Source organism: Anomalospiza imberbis, chromosome 4, assembly GCF_031753505.1.
Source record: "Anomalospiza imberbis isolate Cuckoo-Finch-1a 21T00152 chromosome 4, ASM3175350v1, whole genome shotgun sequence".
In the NCBI taxonomy this organism is placed as follows: Eukaryota; Metazoa; Chordata; class Aves; order Passeriformes; family Viduidae; genus Anomalospiza; species Anomalospiza imberbis.
Window position 1 is genome coordinate 6,517,766 of NC_089684.1, and position 15,789 is coordinate 6,533,554.

Sequence of the window (15,789 nt, forward strand, 5' to 3'; positions counted from 1 at the left end):
CAGTTACCAGAATTGCATTCCCACCCACTTTCTCTTCCCTCCTTCCCTGTTTGGAAGCACTTGGCTACAACGTGTATGGTGTGTTTTTTTTTTCTTTTTTTTGTGTGTGTGTGAGAGCATTTAGACACTATTGTCATGGCACCCTTTTGTGCTTTTTTTTTTTTTTAAATCTTTTCAAGACTCAGATTTATGTGTGATGTCTCCTTGTGCTCTCTCCAGGGTTTTCACGATGAATGCATCAGGACTGTATGCAAGAGTGGTATTGCTCTCACCATATGCAGAGATAACATTGCCTTCCTATTTCCCTTGCTTAACAAGGCCAGTAATCTCATTAAGCTTCTCCACCCCTAAAAGCTCTTCACTGACACCACTATTGTACTGGAATCTCACAGTGAGTTATTTATCCATTATGCACTCCTCATTCTTTCCAGTCAGTGCTTTCTCGAAGGTGGCTATGTACCTTTCATAGCACGATTTGCATTTCTTATTCTGACATATTTTACTTTTGGAGTTGCCTGTAATAAAGTGCATTTTGTTTGAATGGGCTCACTTCAGTGAGTGATCCATATTGTTCTGTATGACTGCTCTGTCCTAGCCATTATTTACCACTCCAATAATTTTTGTCATCTGCAGATATTGGTGTGACTGATTTTTTTTTAATATGTGCTTCCCCATCATTGTGTAAGTTGGTGACTAATACCTGGTTCTGGTATTATGGGCTTGTACACCCACACTCTCCCCAGCTCATTTTTCCATAGTGGTTTTTATCTGCAAACAATGGATGAACTTTTTCATACTTTTTTTACAGCATTTCTAACATGCCTATACAGAGTTACTTTCAGATTTGCATTACTAACTGATCCCTCTATTATCTTCCTTTATGCTGTTTTAATTTTATTTATTATTGCTGTAACTTTAATTGGTTCATTAGATAGCCATTCTTGTAACTTCAGTTTTAAAATGATTCCTGGGCTTGAAATTTGGAAATATTTTATTGTTTTGGAAAAACAATTTTCCCTTGTGCCTCTGTAACGCATGGCACTCACCCTGCTGTCTCAGACAGCTTAAGTGTGATTGAGTAACTAGAGCCAGTTGAAACATGTTGTTGCCTTCTAGCCTTGTTCTTAGTTTCTGAATTTCCTCCTTTTCCTCCTCAATCCCAAAAGGCTTTATTAAGATAGCTTTGTGGGAACCATTAACTCTAAGCTGCATAATTACGTTACTGTAGCATTGACTTATTTAATAGTAGGGAAAAAAGTGCATGCATGTCTAGAAATTTATATTCCTCAGTGATGGAATTTTAACTTAGGAAATTAAAAGGTTTACTCAATTTACCTACAAAGTTATAGTAATTAACAGCAAGAGAGTCTACCAGCAATAAAGCAGGTTCTGTGACAACATGTCACTTTAATGAGCTGCCATCAAATTATGCTTATTCTTCACCTTTTAAATTGCATATAAGTCTCTCATGTACTTAAAGAAAGGGATGGTGTTACTGCTTAGCTTGCTTTGTTTAGAAGTGGGTACCCATATTTAGCATATTTATCTTTACTTATTGTTGCATTTTGTGTCATGCTTGCACTGCTCAGAATTGCATACATTTGTGATGCTATAATCAGGCCGAGAATTTAAAAAAAATGAGCAGGGATTTATCTATTATTAGTATTTAGACTTTTTGAATAGGTCTAACCTAGGTACTCAGTTAAATTTGCCTTATGTGGTCAGTCTGTCATAAAGCTAAAAACTTCAGAGGTAAAAAAATGAAGTCTTAAGCTCTGTTAGCATGACAGCTATAGACCACGTGCTCCTTTTTTCCTAGGGGGAAGAATTGGCACATACTCATCAATTAACTGGTTTACATTTTGTTTTTTATCAGTTTTAGTTTGGCTTTTTTTGTTTTGTTTTGTTTTGTATCACTGAGTCCCAGCAACTTGTGTTTGTAAAGATCAATTTAATTTTATAAGGCTTGTATCTTATTATTTAGTCCTTAGAACTGATTGATTGTAGATGAGAAGCTGATTAGTTTGGTGTGTTTGGATGTGGCTTTGCAGTTAGGGGTATGATATCACTGTGTCTGTGCTGTTCAGTTCATGCTGTCGGATGATGCTCTGTGCTTTGGTTTATTTTTAACCTTGGCAGCATCTAATAAGTGTCAAATAAGCAGCTTCTAATAAGCTGCTTAGAAGCTGTTTCTAGTAAGTGCCTCTGCTTTGCCATCCTCAAAGAATTATGCATGAGTTTCTTCCTCTTTTTCTTAAAGGTTCTCAAGCTGCCCATATGTAAAGCCATAGCTTGCCCTTCTGGCCATAGCAGTATACCAAGGTATCAACACTTAGAGAAGCTTTTCCCTTCTTTATTTCCTGAAAACACAATTCAAGCATTTTGTCACCTGATTCTCTGCCTATTCTCTCATAGACAATTTTAACTGTTATTTTGTGAAGTATTTTTTCTTTTACATCTTTTCAGCCATCACTTTAGAAATGCCTCAGAAGAGTGGCAGTGATAACTGGCATTTTTTCCCCCCTTGTCAAATGCAAATGTGTGAACATACAAAGATCTCTTACTGCCTTTTTTTTTTTTTTAATAACAAAATTAGGCCATAGTTAGCAAAGCAGTGACCTGATTAGTGCTGGATCAACATGTTACCAACTCAAGGTTGTCACTACAAAGTGAATGTGGTGAAGTCTGCCTGTTCACTAAAATGAAAGCAGTCTCTTGACGAAGAGCAGTGCTGAAGTCAGCAGTTTCTGCAAAGGGGGCCTAAATGCAGATTGAAGGATCTCTTCTGTGTATATATGTAACTACCAGTGCCAATCTAATTCTTTATAATCAAGTACTTTTTGTCATTTTTTACTCAGGAGGATAAGAGAGAAAACAGTTCTAAGTGACTTTTTTTTGTTCTTTGTCTTTCCTTATCTATGAAAAACTTGGCTTTGTGGAGGTATATTTAATGTTTTCTCTAAAGTTGTTCCCCTGAGAGATCCCATGGAGTAATTCACTTTGCTGAGTTAGCAGATGAAGCCATTGGATAGAGTAAAAAAAAAGATACTGCCAACTGTGAAGCAAATGAATCAATATGAGTGCAAGGGGATCACTTTGTTTCTTCGATATGAGAAAAGTGGCAGTACAGATGCAATATCTGACATACAGGTTTAAAAAACCCAAATATAAACACACACACACACACACGTTGGGTTGGCTTTTATTGGAAAGCCTAGATGCAATCTATAGTTATCAATTTGTGGAAAATTCAGGACACATATAAAGTTAAGAAGGCAAATTAAAAGAACAATACAAATCAGACGAAATATACATCTCAAAATATCAGGATAGCATTTTGACTGGCATTGTCTAAAATACTTAGAATCTCCTTTCTTTTTTTCTTATTTTTGTAATATGCTTCTTTAATTATGCATATTTTTTCTTTAAAAAGATCTTTTGTTTCTATATTCCCCAAGGTCACTATTTCCTGCAGGAACATGTCCAGATCACAAGTCTTTTTTAGCAAGAAATAGGCTCATTATACCTACTAACAAGGCCACTAATTGGCTTTATTTGACTGTATCTAAAATGATCACCAACAGATACTATAATTTGTTGTTTATTGGTGCCAGAACAAAGGAGAAGGGACTGGTATGCGCCAAGTAGAAGATATATTTCCATGTTGACATGTTATACAAGCTTTTCATATTCAAACAGAACAGAAACATTGGACATAATTTAGAATATGAGCCTATTTCAACAGAGAGCACTTACAGCATGCTAAATACAGTGCTGTGGAAGAGCCACCCAACAGAACTGCAAACACCTAGCATTTTACATCTTTTAAAAAGAATACGTAGCTCAATGACACACCTCTGGGGTCTGAAATACCATCCTCTCTAAATTTAGGGCCCTCAAGCTTCAAGGGTAAAAGTACTAACAACTAATCTGTGCTTTAATTCTAATAGATGATTAGCATTCATTATATGTGTAATTAGTTCTGTATGCTCTACCAAATACACACATACAGTAATAGCACTGATACTGTAGATTCGGTAGCGACTTGGCTGGGAGAAATTCAAATCTGTTTCTCAAACAATCCTAATGTGCAATTTAGAGTATGTAATACCATAGACTCTCAGAATACAAAGCAGTTAGAAAACTATTTTTATTACATCCACTTGAACCATTCATAGTTAAGACACGTTCACTTACTATGTTCTGTCATTATAATACATGGATAGAAATACTGTGTATATTTCAATGAACATCAAAACCCCCAATTTTGTCTCATCTTAAAAATATTTATTTTTGTGGCTGAATTTAGTGCTCATGAGACTAAAGCTCTAAGAATGGTTTCAGCCAAGATGTAGAATAGATGCCATAGATGCCACCACAGGCTTCCTATAAGGAACCAGCTGCACATTTCAGTTCTTCTTGCAGCAAATATACTGGGCCTTGGAGCAGAGCATGCCAAATCTATGCAGTGGTGTGGAGATGCAGTCTAGGCACTAGAACTGGACCTTCCTCTCCATCCCCAGGTTGTGTTCACAGTAATGAGATTTGATCTGACAGCTGAAGACCAGGAGATGAACCTACTGAACAGCCTGCCTGCCTAAAGAGCAATTCTGTAGCATCAGGTCAGAGGTACGCTTCTTCTATCTGGAGTTATTAACACCTAAAAGAGCTGTATTATACAGAAGACAAAGTTGACATAACTGGATGAAACTACATAATTTCTTCTTCTTCTTCTACATACAATTTGCCAAGCACCTGAGACACTATTCCTCCATTGTGAAACAAAGCTTCTAAAAAACCAACAGAAACCCCACCTGGTATGAATAAATGTCCATTTATTACATTAGGGCTGGAAAAAGACAAGGAAACCCCAACCTATCAAAGTCTTCCATCATACTAAATGAGACTTATTTGGTTACTGTGCCTTCTAACAATGACTGATGAAGTGGCACTGGCCTGGGTGACAGGAGAGGGAGGGGAGGGAGCTGTGGTCTGATTCAGCCAGCCCCTTTGTGGAGTGTCCCATCCTATCAGCAGAGTGATAGATGCACAGCTTTAAACCTAATACAAAAATATTAACACTTTTGGACATTAGTCATCACTGTTATATCTCTACAATATAATCCTTTATACTGTACAGCTATAACATAAAAGGTGCAATTCCTTTTTCTTTAAAAAAAATCACACACAGCACGTGTTTTTATCATTTTATTTTTAAGTATAAACTTTTTTAAACACTTTACATAAATTAACTCCTCTGAGACTAATATTTGATGTACAGTAAATTGTAATTCATATAAAAATCCATAAACAACTTGTCTCACATAATTTACAAAAAAATCAGGGTTTCCTTTGCTTATATGCAACAAGGATTCTACTTGCCATTTTCCCCCCAAGGCAAACCATGTTAGCATTGTAAAATCCATTATTAAATTCCCATGGTAGCATAAGTCACTTGTGCCAATGTCCTTTTAGAAAGCAGCACAGTTTAATGCAGTTGGGTTGTCTATAAACAGTAATTTTTGCCCCATGTTTTAAAATTAACAGATATATACCACATCCTATGCAGTGAGAAAGAGAGAGAAAAAGAGAGAGAGAAAGAAAGAGACTACTTCTTGTAAGCAAAGGTCAACAATTCAGTACTATTTGGAAACACTGTATGGGTCTGTATCTTAATTAAATACAGTGCCTCAAAGAAACAGCCTGTTGCAAAATCTGCAGGCCTTTTTATTTTCTTTTTTTCTTCTTTTTTTTTTTTTAATACTTTTCAGTCCAACTTGAGTGCAGCGATACGCATATGTAAACATACTCTTTAAAGCAGATCACCTTTAAGGTCATTGAGAAAAAAAAAAGTTTTGTCATTAGCAGTATCATTCTTCCGGAAGGCGCTCTTTTTGTTACAGAGTCTGGATTGTGCTACAGAAAAAATCTGAGCAAAGATGTAAGCTTAGGCTCAAGTAGTAATGCAGCAAAACAGTTTGGTCTCCTTTTTAGAAGACACTGGTACACAGTCTCTTTGGCAGCCTGAGCTAAGCCAGTGTGTTACCTCTTTCCTATCTCACTTTGTCTGAGGAACTGTATATTGTTAGCGCTGTCTGCTAATTCTGGATATTGCTCCACAGAGAGTACATAGTACCCATCGTATCCTTGTACCTTTCCCGCACTTAGCAACTGCCTCTTTTCTCCTTCTGTCCACAACCTGGCGCCTTCCTCTCCATCTCTTACTCTCTGTTGTTCTCTGGCCCAGGCACTGGAAAGAGCTCTTTGCCTGGCTTGCTCCAGTATCCGGGCCTTTTCCTCATCAAGAGTCATGCCATAGCGGACGTGAAGCGCTAGAGCACCGTATTGCATTTCAACATCAGCAAACCTACGAGTCCTGCCGTTCACCACAGTGGTGGACTGGGAAACAGTGACATTGATGCCATTCTCCAGGGCCTTACGCCCACTTGTCAGCCTCAGTGTCCCAAGGTCACTCTCAGGGGAGGTGGTCTTGATAAAATAGTGAGTGTCCTTTCCCTCCACAGTGAAATGCAAGTTTTCTAGGTAGTAAGCGTTGTTCAAAACAGCTGCCACTTTTATGCAGTCCTCATTAGCAATGTTGAGCACATTTGTTTGCACTTTGCCTTGATTGACAGCGAGCATCACTCCTTTGCCAATCAGAGACTTCACCGTGGCAAACCACAGCCACGACTTTTCTCCACTGGATTTCCGTCTGCTGACCTGCACTTCTGCCATCTTTCCCAGGGAAAGGAAAGCCTTTGCTTGTCTCGCCACTTGTTGTTGCACTCCAGAAATTGGCTGTAAACAAGAACAGACAGAAGTTTTACCAGCCATCTGTAGCCCCCTAAATGCCAAACAGCCAGGATTTCTTGGTGTGCTGCCCGTGGACAACAGGATATGCCACAACTGACAGTGCCAAGGAGTTAATTAGATCTGCATACTGCTTGTTCTGCTGAGTTACAAGACTATTTTGCTAATGTTTACTGCTTTTACTCTTTGTCTCCCTGAGAACCTGCACAAAAATCAGCTTTAACTTCAGAGGCTACTTACTGGTCTGCACAGGACAGACTTGCAATGCCAATACATAACCACAAGAATCAGAATGGTTTGGTTTGGAAGGAGACCTTGAAAATCATCTAGTTCCAACCCCCTGCTGTGGGACACCTTCAAATAGACCAGGTTGCTCAAAGCCTCATCCAACCTGGCCTTGAACACCTTCAGTGATAGGACATCCACAGCTTCCCTGGGCAGCTTGTTTCAGGGCCTCACCACCCTCACAGTAAGAATTTTGTCCTAATATGTAATCTAAACCTACTGTCTTTCAATTTGAACCTGTTCTCCCTAGTCCTGTCACCACCTGCTCTTGTAAATAGTCTTACTTAAATAGTCTATCTTAAATAGTCTTTTCTGTAAGTTCCCTCAGGTACTGGAAGGCTACAATTAAGTTACCTGAAAGCCTTCTCTTTTCCAGGCTGAACAATCCCAATTCCTTTTCTCATAGGAGAGGTGTTCCATCCCTCTGATCAACTGCGTGGCCCTCCTCTGGACTTGCTTGAACAGGTTTATGTCCTTCCTGTGCTGGGCACCCCAGGGCTGGATGCTGTGTTTCAGCTGAGGTCTCACAAAAGCAGAGCAGAGGGGCAAAATCCCCTCCCTTGCCCTGCTGATTTTGATGCAGCCCAGGACAGGATTGACTTTCTGGGTTGCCAGTGCATATTGCCAGGCCATGCCATGTTAATACAGGTAAGAGCTGTCTTACTACAGTGTCATCTTACTATGGTGTTATCTCTTCCTCGGAGCTTGTTCAATTGCGATTCCTGTCTACCATGAGTCCAGTCAAACTGAGGAGATTTTTACAGGTCATGAAGCTGTGCTTTAGAACTGGAACAAGCCTTTCTTTACGCTGAGTCAGGAGATAAGAGTCTCTCAAGTAGCCGCAGCCTGAGACCAAACTGCAGGGAGGCTCTCATAATCCCTCAAGCTGCTAAAGAAATGAGGGAAATCAAACTGTAATGACAGTCTTTACAGTAAAAGAGAGGGAAGCTAATGGTATGGACCAGTGAGGTAGAATACTGGGGACTGATACCCTTTCTTGCAAGTACTTGCAAAAACTGATAAAAGGGTGCGACATGTGAAAAGACTGTGGCCAGTTGGGCTGTGTGACCTTCCATTTCACTTCAAGTATCAGCTTCCTGTTAAAAGAGCTTTTCCCCAAGAGCTTTAGATGGGTGCCACCCTGAATACAGCAGTGTTTTGTTCATAGCTAGCAAAGACAAGGGGCAATGAAGGAAAAGAACCAATAAGCCAGTCTAATGGAAAAGCTAGGATAGCAGCATGTCATGGAAGAGCTGTGTGTAGCCCCCTGTGCCAGATGCACTCTTGGTACAGAGAGGATGGCTGGGCAATGGGACCTGTCAGCACAACCGCAGTGGTTAGCCTGGACAGCTGAAAGAGCAGGAGCAGCTAGCAGGAATGGTCAGCTAGTGCGCCTAGAAAGCAGGACAGCTCAAATCACAGGGTCAGCTGTGGTTGGGATGAGACCTCACAACTGTGCAGAATAGACACATCTTATTGATCTAATTCTGGGCCTTAACAGCAACAAGCTGTGAATGAGCTGCACTGATAGAGGTGGGAAGCAGACAGCAGCCCTGACAGTTGCAGGAAACAAAGATTTAAATAGCTTTGGCTGCACTTTTGAAAACGAGTACTTAGTTTTTGATGATGATCCAGTTTATCTTCCCTTCTCCTTTTAGTAAAATACTGCTTAAACCACTTGATTCACTGCTGACAAAGGAGTCAAAAGCCAGTTTTGTTTTCCTAAATTTCTGGATGGGAGACCAAGCAGGAGTCATTATGATTCATACAACCTTAATTCAGCCTTGCTGCTGGTCAAAGCTTGGCAAAAAGTTTGCAAAGGTTTCTTTGTTTTGCCACAAGGGTAGCTTTCTGGAGGGTATAACTCCTGAGGGAATTATGAATTAATTTGGACTCTCCATTCTTATTGAATGTGGCAGATGTTGGTCTGCATTTGCTAATGAGTATGGACTTCAGCTGTTGTAAATCCTACATGAAAGCTATTGAGCACAAAATACATTGTAGACAACAGTCATCAGTGAGAGCAGTAAGATGCTATAGCAACTTCTAACAAAGTTTGTTTTTTTTTAACATGTATCCTCAGAGCTCAGTAAAGCTCACTCACTCCAGAATGTTTCAAAATACCAAGTGGTTTATGTGTTTACTTCTGCCTTCTTCTGCATTTGCTTGTTCATCAGTGAATATCAGAGTTGCAGCTTCTTCCTACATGAGAATTTTGAATCTTTGTTTTCCTATCACGTGCGTCTCGCTCTGTCATGTCACGTGCTCCTGGCATTCCTCATGTTATTGAGCTCCCTCCTGAAGATTTTTGACATCTAGCTGTCTGCCCTCGTCTCGTTGACCAGACTGGTTCTAGTCCTGGTATGACTTTGCTAGTGTTAGAGGATCATTTCATTCTTTAGCTTTTGAGACCTAAGTTTGAGACCTAAACAACCTCTGATCGTTCTTCACAGCCATGCCTGATGACAGGTCTCTTATCTCCCAATACAATTGGAATGCTTGCCATGCTCCTCCACTGCTTTTGTTGCTCATGGAAGACACTAGTCTCCTGCTGGGCTCTAAAGTGTTTCCCTATTACTCAATTCCTTGCTGTTAAAAATGAATGAACAAACTAATTAACTAAAACTAACTAAAATTACCTAACTAACTAACCAACCAGCCAACTAACTAAACTAACTAACTTCCTGAATGCAAAGTTAGTTTCCTTCCGTATGTTTCCTTCTGCTGGGCCACCGTTCTAAGGACTTTTGGTCTACATTAAGTTGTAGGACTTTTAAAGTTTGTATCATCTTTAATTTTTGTAACATTCTCTATCATGATTCTTGTAAAAAGAGATCTTTTCTTTGACTGCTTAGAATGGGATCACACATTTTAATGTCTCTTAATTCTTCCTTCTAAACCAAAAATCATAGGATTTTTGCGGGTATTTGATCATTGAGTAAGCCTAATTTGTAAATGTAATTTTCTTAAATGGCAGACTTAGATTTAACTTCCATATGCATTTCTTTCATTCTTTAAAACCGCAGCAAGTTTTCAGGATGGAAGTTCATTTTTTTTTTTGTTTTCAAAGAACTTCATAAGCACCTGAGTTTTATGTGATATAGTAGGATTTACCTCAGTTAATTTCAGTTTCAATATTTTATCTTTACACATAACACATTGTATCCATAACACATGGTTAATATTAAAAGGAAGCAAAATTATAGTGGTGCCTGGTATGGGTATGTTATATCACCTCTTCTTCTGTTTATTTCACTGTCTCTTTTTACTACAGTGTTCAGTTACTGTCTTCTGGCGGAATGATAGTACAAATATAATCTCTGTAGTTTCTGTTATGGAAGTCAGACATCTTTAGAGCATCTTAAACTTTTCATTGATTATTGTCTTTTAAAATTTTTATAATTGCTAAAAGGAAACAAAAATCTTATATAAAATAGTACCTAACTTAGCAAATCTGTAATAAACCCTCCATCTGTAATTTCTTAACTTCTTTTGAAACTAGATAAAGGTACCAAGTTCGGATTGAACTTAGCAAATAACCCTGGCTTTCAGAATTATCCACGCCTTATAAGATCTGAATAGAACATTCTATCTTGTTCAGTTTGTATGCTTTGTTTTGTTTCTTACTGGTATGTCTTCCCATTGCTGGCTCTTCACAAGTTCATAAGAAGGTTCTGTTAAATCAAATTTCGGAACAGGGAAGCCAGGGATGGCATTGTGCAGATGGAAGCCAAATGTCACCAGCCAGCTGTTAACATCTGAAAGGGAATAATTATAAGAAAAAAAGAGAAAAAAAATATTAGAATTTTTCTGTATTTTGCAACCACACAATTTTTACATATAATAGCTTTTGGCATAGTTGATTTCTTTTTGTATGGAAACAGCAACCCTATACAAGAAACTGGAAGTTCTAAACTTAAAAGAAAATGCCTATTCTATATAAGAGTTGCACTAGGCTCAGTTGAAAGGTATTGCAGAGTTCAGCAATCAGATTCTGATGGCCTCGGTGACTTCCAGAACAATTATGGCAGCGCAGTTAAGGGGAGATTTCCTTGTCATATAGCCTAAACTAACTGGAATTTCATGGTTAGGTTAAACATGCTTTATGTCATACCTTCATCATCAATACTTTTACACAAAGTGAAAAAAAAAAAAAGTACTGCAGAGCACATCCCGTCCTTTTGGTGAGTGTTATTGTAATGCCTTCAAACTACTACTGAAATAGCACCTATATTGCCAATTACCTTTGAAATGATTTGGCAGATATTTTTTGTCGATTCAAGAGAAATCCGCTCCTCTTCAAGATGATGTGGGATCGATGAAATGAACAACTAATGAAATGCATCAGTAAGCAGACAGGATACCAAGTTATCATTAGATAACATTATTTATGATACATGTTATGTTCTATTAAAAATAAATTAGGGGTGCCAATGATCAGTTAACAATTGTTTGGCAAGAAAAAGTTCTCTGCCTTGATTCTGTTTTTTTACACTATCTTTCACAAAAACTAAGCTTAGAGGTTGGCAAAGTGCTCCTTACCAAGCCTAATAATTTTTATGTAAGAAAGCTCACAATATGTGGAATAAGGAAGCAGATTTTTCCAAAAATTAAAAGAATAAAAAATGTTTATCTTAAAATAATTTCTAACATTTTCAAATAAATGCTATGCCTTATGAGGTGCTGCATCTAAAACTGCCATTCAGCCAAATTACAAATTGGAATAATAACCTTATATAAGCAGTGTCTGCCTGTGCATTTCAGACATCAAAGATGTTAAGAAAAGAACCAAAACTGTATTTTGAGGGCAATTTATGAACTAAGTGCATGATTTTTAATGACACAAAGAATCTGATTCCAACTGCATGCCCTACAGCATATGCTGCTAGAAGAGGACAGATTCAGAGGTCTGTTTTTATTGTTACTCCCAGGCAGCCTGCTAGCAACCCATTTAATAGCTGCTGTTTGTTAAATGAATGCAAACCCACTTGATTCCCAGGATGCTCTTCTAAGTGGTAGCCTCACAGCTCCTAAGTAAGTGGGGCTGAACCCTTCCTGCAGACTGGCAACGTCTGTGTATTTTGGATTATTTACATTTAATTCAAATACAAAAAATGAAATGTATCAGAGCCATACGTTTTTCCAAAAATTCTTGTGTCATGCAGTCAGATTTTTGGTATGTAGAATAATGAAAAACACTACACATCACTAACTCTAGAACAACAAAAAGCTTATAGGTTCTCTAAGAATTGAGATATGAAAGTAAGCACGTTAGCACCTTTTTTTTGCCAAAAGAGAAGTTCACTCCTTTTTCTGTACTGTCCTACTCCTCCTTTCCTGCACCTGGCTGTGTACACATTACTTTAAGCTAGCCCTGGAGCTTATTGAGCAATTTACATTAGCAGCCTTGCAAAAGTCTACACTGGAAAATATCAACCAACTTCCAGTGAATATTTTCTGTGATGCTGGTGTGTTAAACTGATCAAAGAAAGACCCTTCCTGCCTACAGTCTAAATTGGACGCCTGTAGATCCAGCATCCCCAAGCTGCAATCAAGTGACCTTCTCTTACCTGTGATATAATCCTTCACATCATGTATTTTACTGGCTGGGTTGTTATTTCTAAACATGTACAAATTAAAAGGAGCTGGATCCTTCCCAATTCTCTTCCAGATTTCAATATCAGGTGTTGTCCACCGGCCTGCCAGTATGTCATAATCTCTTTCTCCAAAGTGGACTAGTTTGGTCAGTGGGTCGTATAAGCCTCCATGGAATCCAATTACCAGCTGGAAGTCAAGGTTAGAGTCAAAATAGATCTCTCCATAGGCAGTGTATTGAATTTGTTTAAGCATGAGACCATTACTACTGAAAACAGCCAGTGGTGTCCCTGTATTATCTGATGCAATGTAAAACTCATCTCCACTGCTAATTTCCATGGCAAAAAGATGTCCTTGCAGATCATAGTATAGAGATGTGATTTCCGAACTGGAGTGGTTATACACATGAGTTATCCTGGTTGGGTAGGTAAGGTCTGCGTAAAAGAACTGGAGATGCTGCCCAAGGCTAGTTTTACTGGAAACTCGTCGTCCAAGTCCATCATAACGATAAATCACTGTCCACCCACTGCCTTTGCTATAAACTCGAGTAAGAAGGCCCTTTGAACTGTATTCAAAGATTTCGGTACCCCTCTGACGCAGAAATCCGTCTTCATCTAACCTGTACTGTACATCTCCCAGTCGAGTTATTCTGTCTCGCAGGTCGTACCGAAGTGGTGTCAAACGGGCGCTGCTGCTGGGGTTGAGCAAGTGCAGGTTGCCATTCAGGTCATAGTTGTATCGCCACATTATTTTTTCATTCAGATACACTGTCTGGAGCTGACCATCTACATCATATTCGTAAGCATATTTAGTGGTGTTGGCAAATGGCCCAATCTTAATTTCTCTTTTCGTCACTCGTCCCATGTTATCATACTGAATTGTAATCCAATACATTAATGACCGAAATATTTCATACTGAATTTCCTTGATGCGCCCATGTGCGTCGAAGTGTTTTGTGTATGTCATTACAGCTGTTGAAATGATCTGGTTAATATCATAATATATAACTCCAAATTTTCCAAACTGTTCAACTTTGCCAGAGATATCGTCAAACTGGTAGAGATCAATAGGCAATGGGGTTTCATTGATGACACCTTGCATGCTAGTCACTCTGAAGCTATTGTCATAGCTGTAGTCAAATCGGGCATTTACCATTCCGTCTTCACTAAAGCGGAAAATCTGTCTGTCAATCAACGGGCCAATTTGTCGGTATCTAATGGTGCAGATAAAACCATCGCTTTGGAGGTTTACTGTTTTCAGGACTCCTGCTGTCTCATCATAAGTAAAACTAACTCTTGTACTATCATATAAAATTTCTGAGAGCTTGGTCTGCCGTCTGTACTTGAATAATACTCTCCGGCTTGTCCCCAGGAAAGCAGTTTGAAGGAGCTGCCCTTCCTCGTTGTAGTCCATTATAACAGAAGCATTGCTTTCCGGGGGGTTGTATATATTCCGGTAATAGCCGATGGAGCGGATAGTCTGCATGGTATGACGAGCAACACTGGGCATGGTGACAGCGGAAAGCCGATCCAACAAATCATATTCGAAGATATACTGCCGTTGGCTATGGAGCAGAAGAACCATTGACTGAAAATTAAGAACAGATTTTTATCATGTGACAAATGGTGCAGTATCTCCCCTCCCGCCATATACGGATACTATTTCTTCACAAAAATGTGACATTCCCACTTGAGAAAATTATCTCCTCTTTAATTGAGTTATCATTGACCTTAGATGTTGTTAACATCTCCCTGCCTAATTTACTTGTATGCTTAATTGTAAGGGGTTCTGTAATTAGTAGTTCCACATTCATAATTTGCTACTTGTTATGACTGTATCACTCTTTTATCAAGCATTCACAGCTAAACAGCAGATTGTCAATGGATTCAGATAAGTCATGTTTAATATGGGAAGAAGTAAAACTGTCTTAGAGCCATTAACTCACGAGGAGAACAACATATGGGAGATACAATTTCTTCCCTACAATTAGAGATGATTTTGAAGAATTTGTCTAGCCTGAGATCTCTGAATACTGTGCTCTTGTTCTGTAAGCTTTTGAGACATAGGTAAAACAACTGTTTGGCTATTCATATCAAAAGGAGCTACTTGAATTATTCTGATATTTTCCTAATGCATGGCTATTATGTATCATAGGTCTTGGTTAAATGATGTCTGTGGTAACTAGTAAACAGTATTTGCTGAGCAACATCTTCAACACAAATATATTTAAACCCCTAAAAGAAATGGATTCTCTTTCTGCATATCTCACAAGGGTGATTTTCACAGATATTTCTAGAGGGAGAGTATCATTCAGCAGTTGTTACATATGTATTGATTCCTAATCTTTTGCCTATCCCTTATTTTGATGCTACAACATATAGAAAGTAAAAATTGACAGTTGTAACTATTTAGAAAAAAGAGCTTTTCTTGGTAGTGAAAAAAGCCCGCAACAGTGGAGCATTAGCAAACAAATTATTTTCAGTTGAATTGAATTGCAGATAGTCCCTGTACCTTATTTTAAGTGTTAAGATAAAAGGTTAATGCAGATGCTTCTTGTTAGTCAGTGGCCTAAATAATTTAAAAACACATCAATTCCTAGCAATTACCTACAGCATGATTACATGTCTGTGGAATGAAACATTCCCCTTGGAATCACATGTTGATACTTAGAAAATTGCAATGTGCTTCTACTACCTATTTTTGCTTTGTATGCAGCAGTGAGGTGCTGCAGAATTTCAGCACATTCCAAGCATTTAAAAAAACCTGAGTGTTCTTTACCTTTTCCAAGTATGTGTAACTCCAGGTTTTCCCATCAGCAAACACTCTAGACACTATCCTTCCCTGTCCATCATACTCTATTTTTTCACTAGTCGTGCCTCGCTGTATGCTGCCTATTTGACCTGTGGATGAATAGGTAACATTGACAGCCATCAGCTTGCTGCTTGGGAGCCACAGGGTGGGGTGCCCTGACGTGTCGTAGGCAATCCTCAGCAGGAATTTACGGTGGTCATCGTAGATCTTTTCTGTCTTCGTGGTTCGATCAAAGTCAACTGAAAGGAGGTTTCTGCCATTAACCTTTTTAAAGCAAACAAAATGACA

The 15,789-nt window shown here is 38.7% G+C and overlaps 1 protein-coding gene and 1 long non-coding RNA gene across 15 annotated transcripts in view; one reads left to right on the plus strand and one right to left on the minus strand.

Annotated features, from left to right (window-relative positions):
* Positions 1 to 1,644: 1,644 nt before the first annotated feature.
* Positions 1,645 to 4,901, plus strand: LOC137472180 (uncharacterized). Its single transcript, XR_010998050.1, has 2 exons — positions 1,645 to 2,322; positions 2,966 to 4,901. It is a non-coding gene; the product is annotated as an uncharacterized lncRNA (long non-coding RNA).
* TENM3 (teneurin transmembrane protein 3) overlaps positions 3,187 to 15,789 on the minus strand; it is a 469,046-nt gene continuing 456,443 nt past the window's right edge. For all 14 annotated transcript variants that reach the window (XM_068187008.1, XM_068187012.1, XM_068187010.1 and 11 more), the window contains 4 exons: positions 15,469 to 15,765; positions 12,666 to 14,277; positions 10,723 to 10,853; positions 3,187 to 6,798 (listed from right to left, as the gene is read on the minus strand). In XM_068187008.1, the coding sequence (XP_068043109.1) occupies positions 6,043 to 6,798; positions 10,723 to 10,853; positions 12,666 to 14,277; positions 15,469 to 15,765 (2,796 nt within the window). In that variant the 3' untranslated portion in view covers positions 3,187 to 6,042. The remainder of the gene's footprint in view (positions 6,799 to 10,722; positions 10,854 to 12,665; positions 14,278 to 15,468; positions 15,766 to 15,789) is intronic.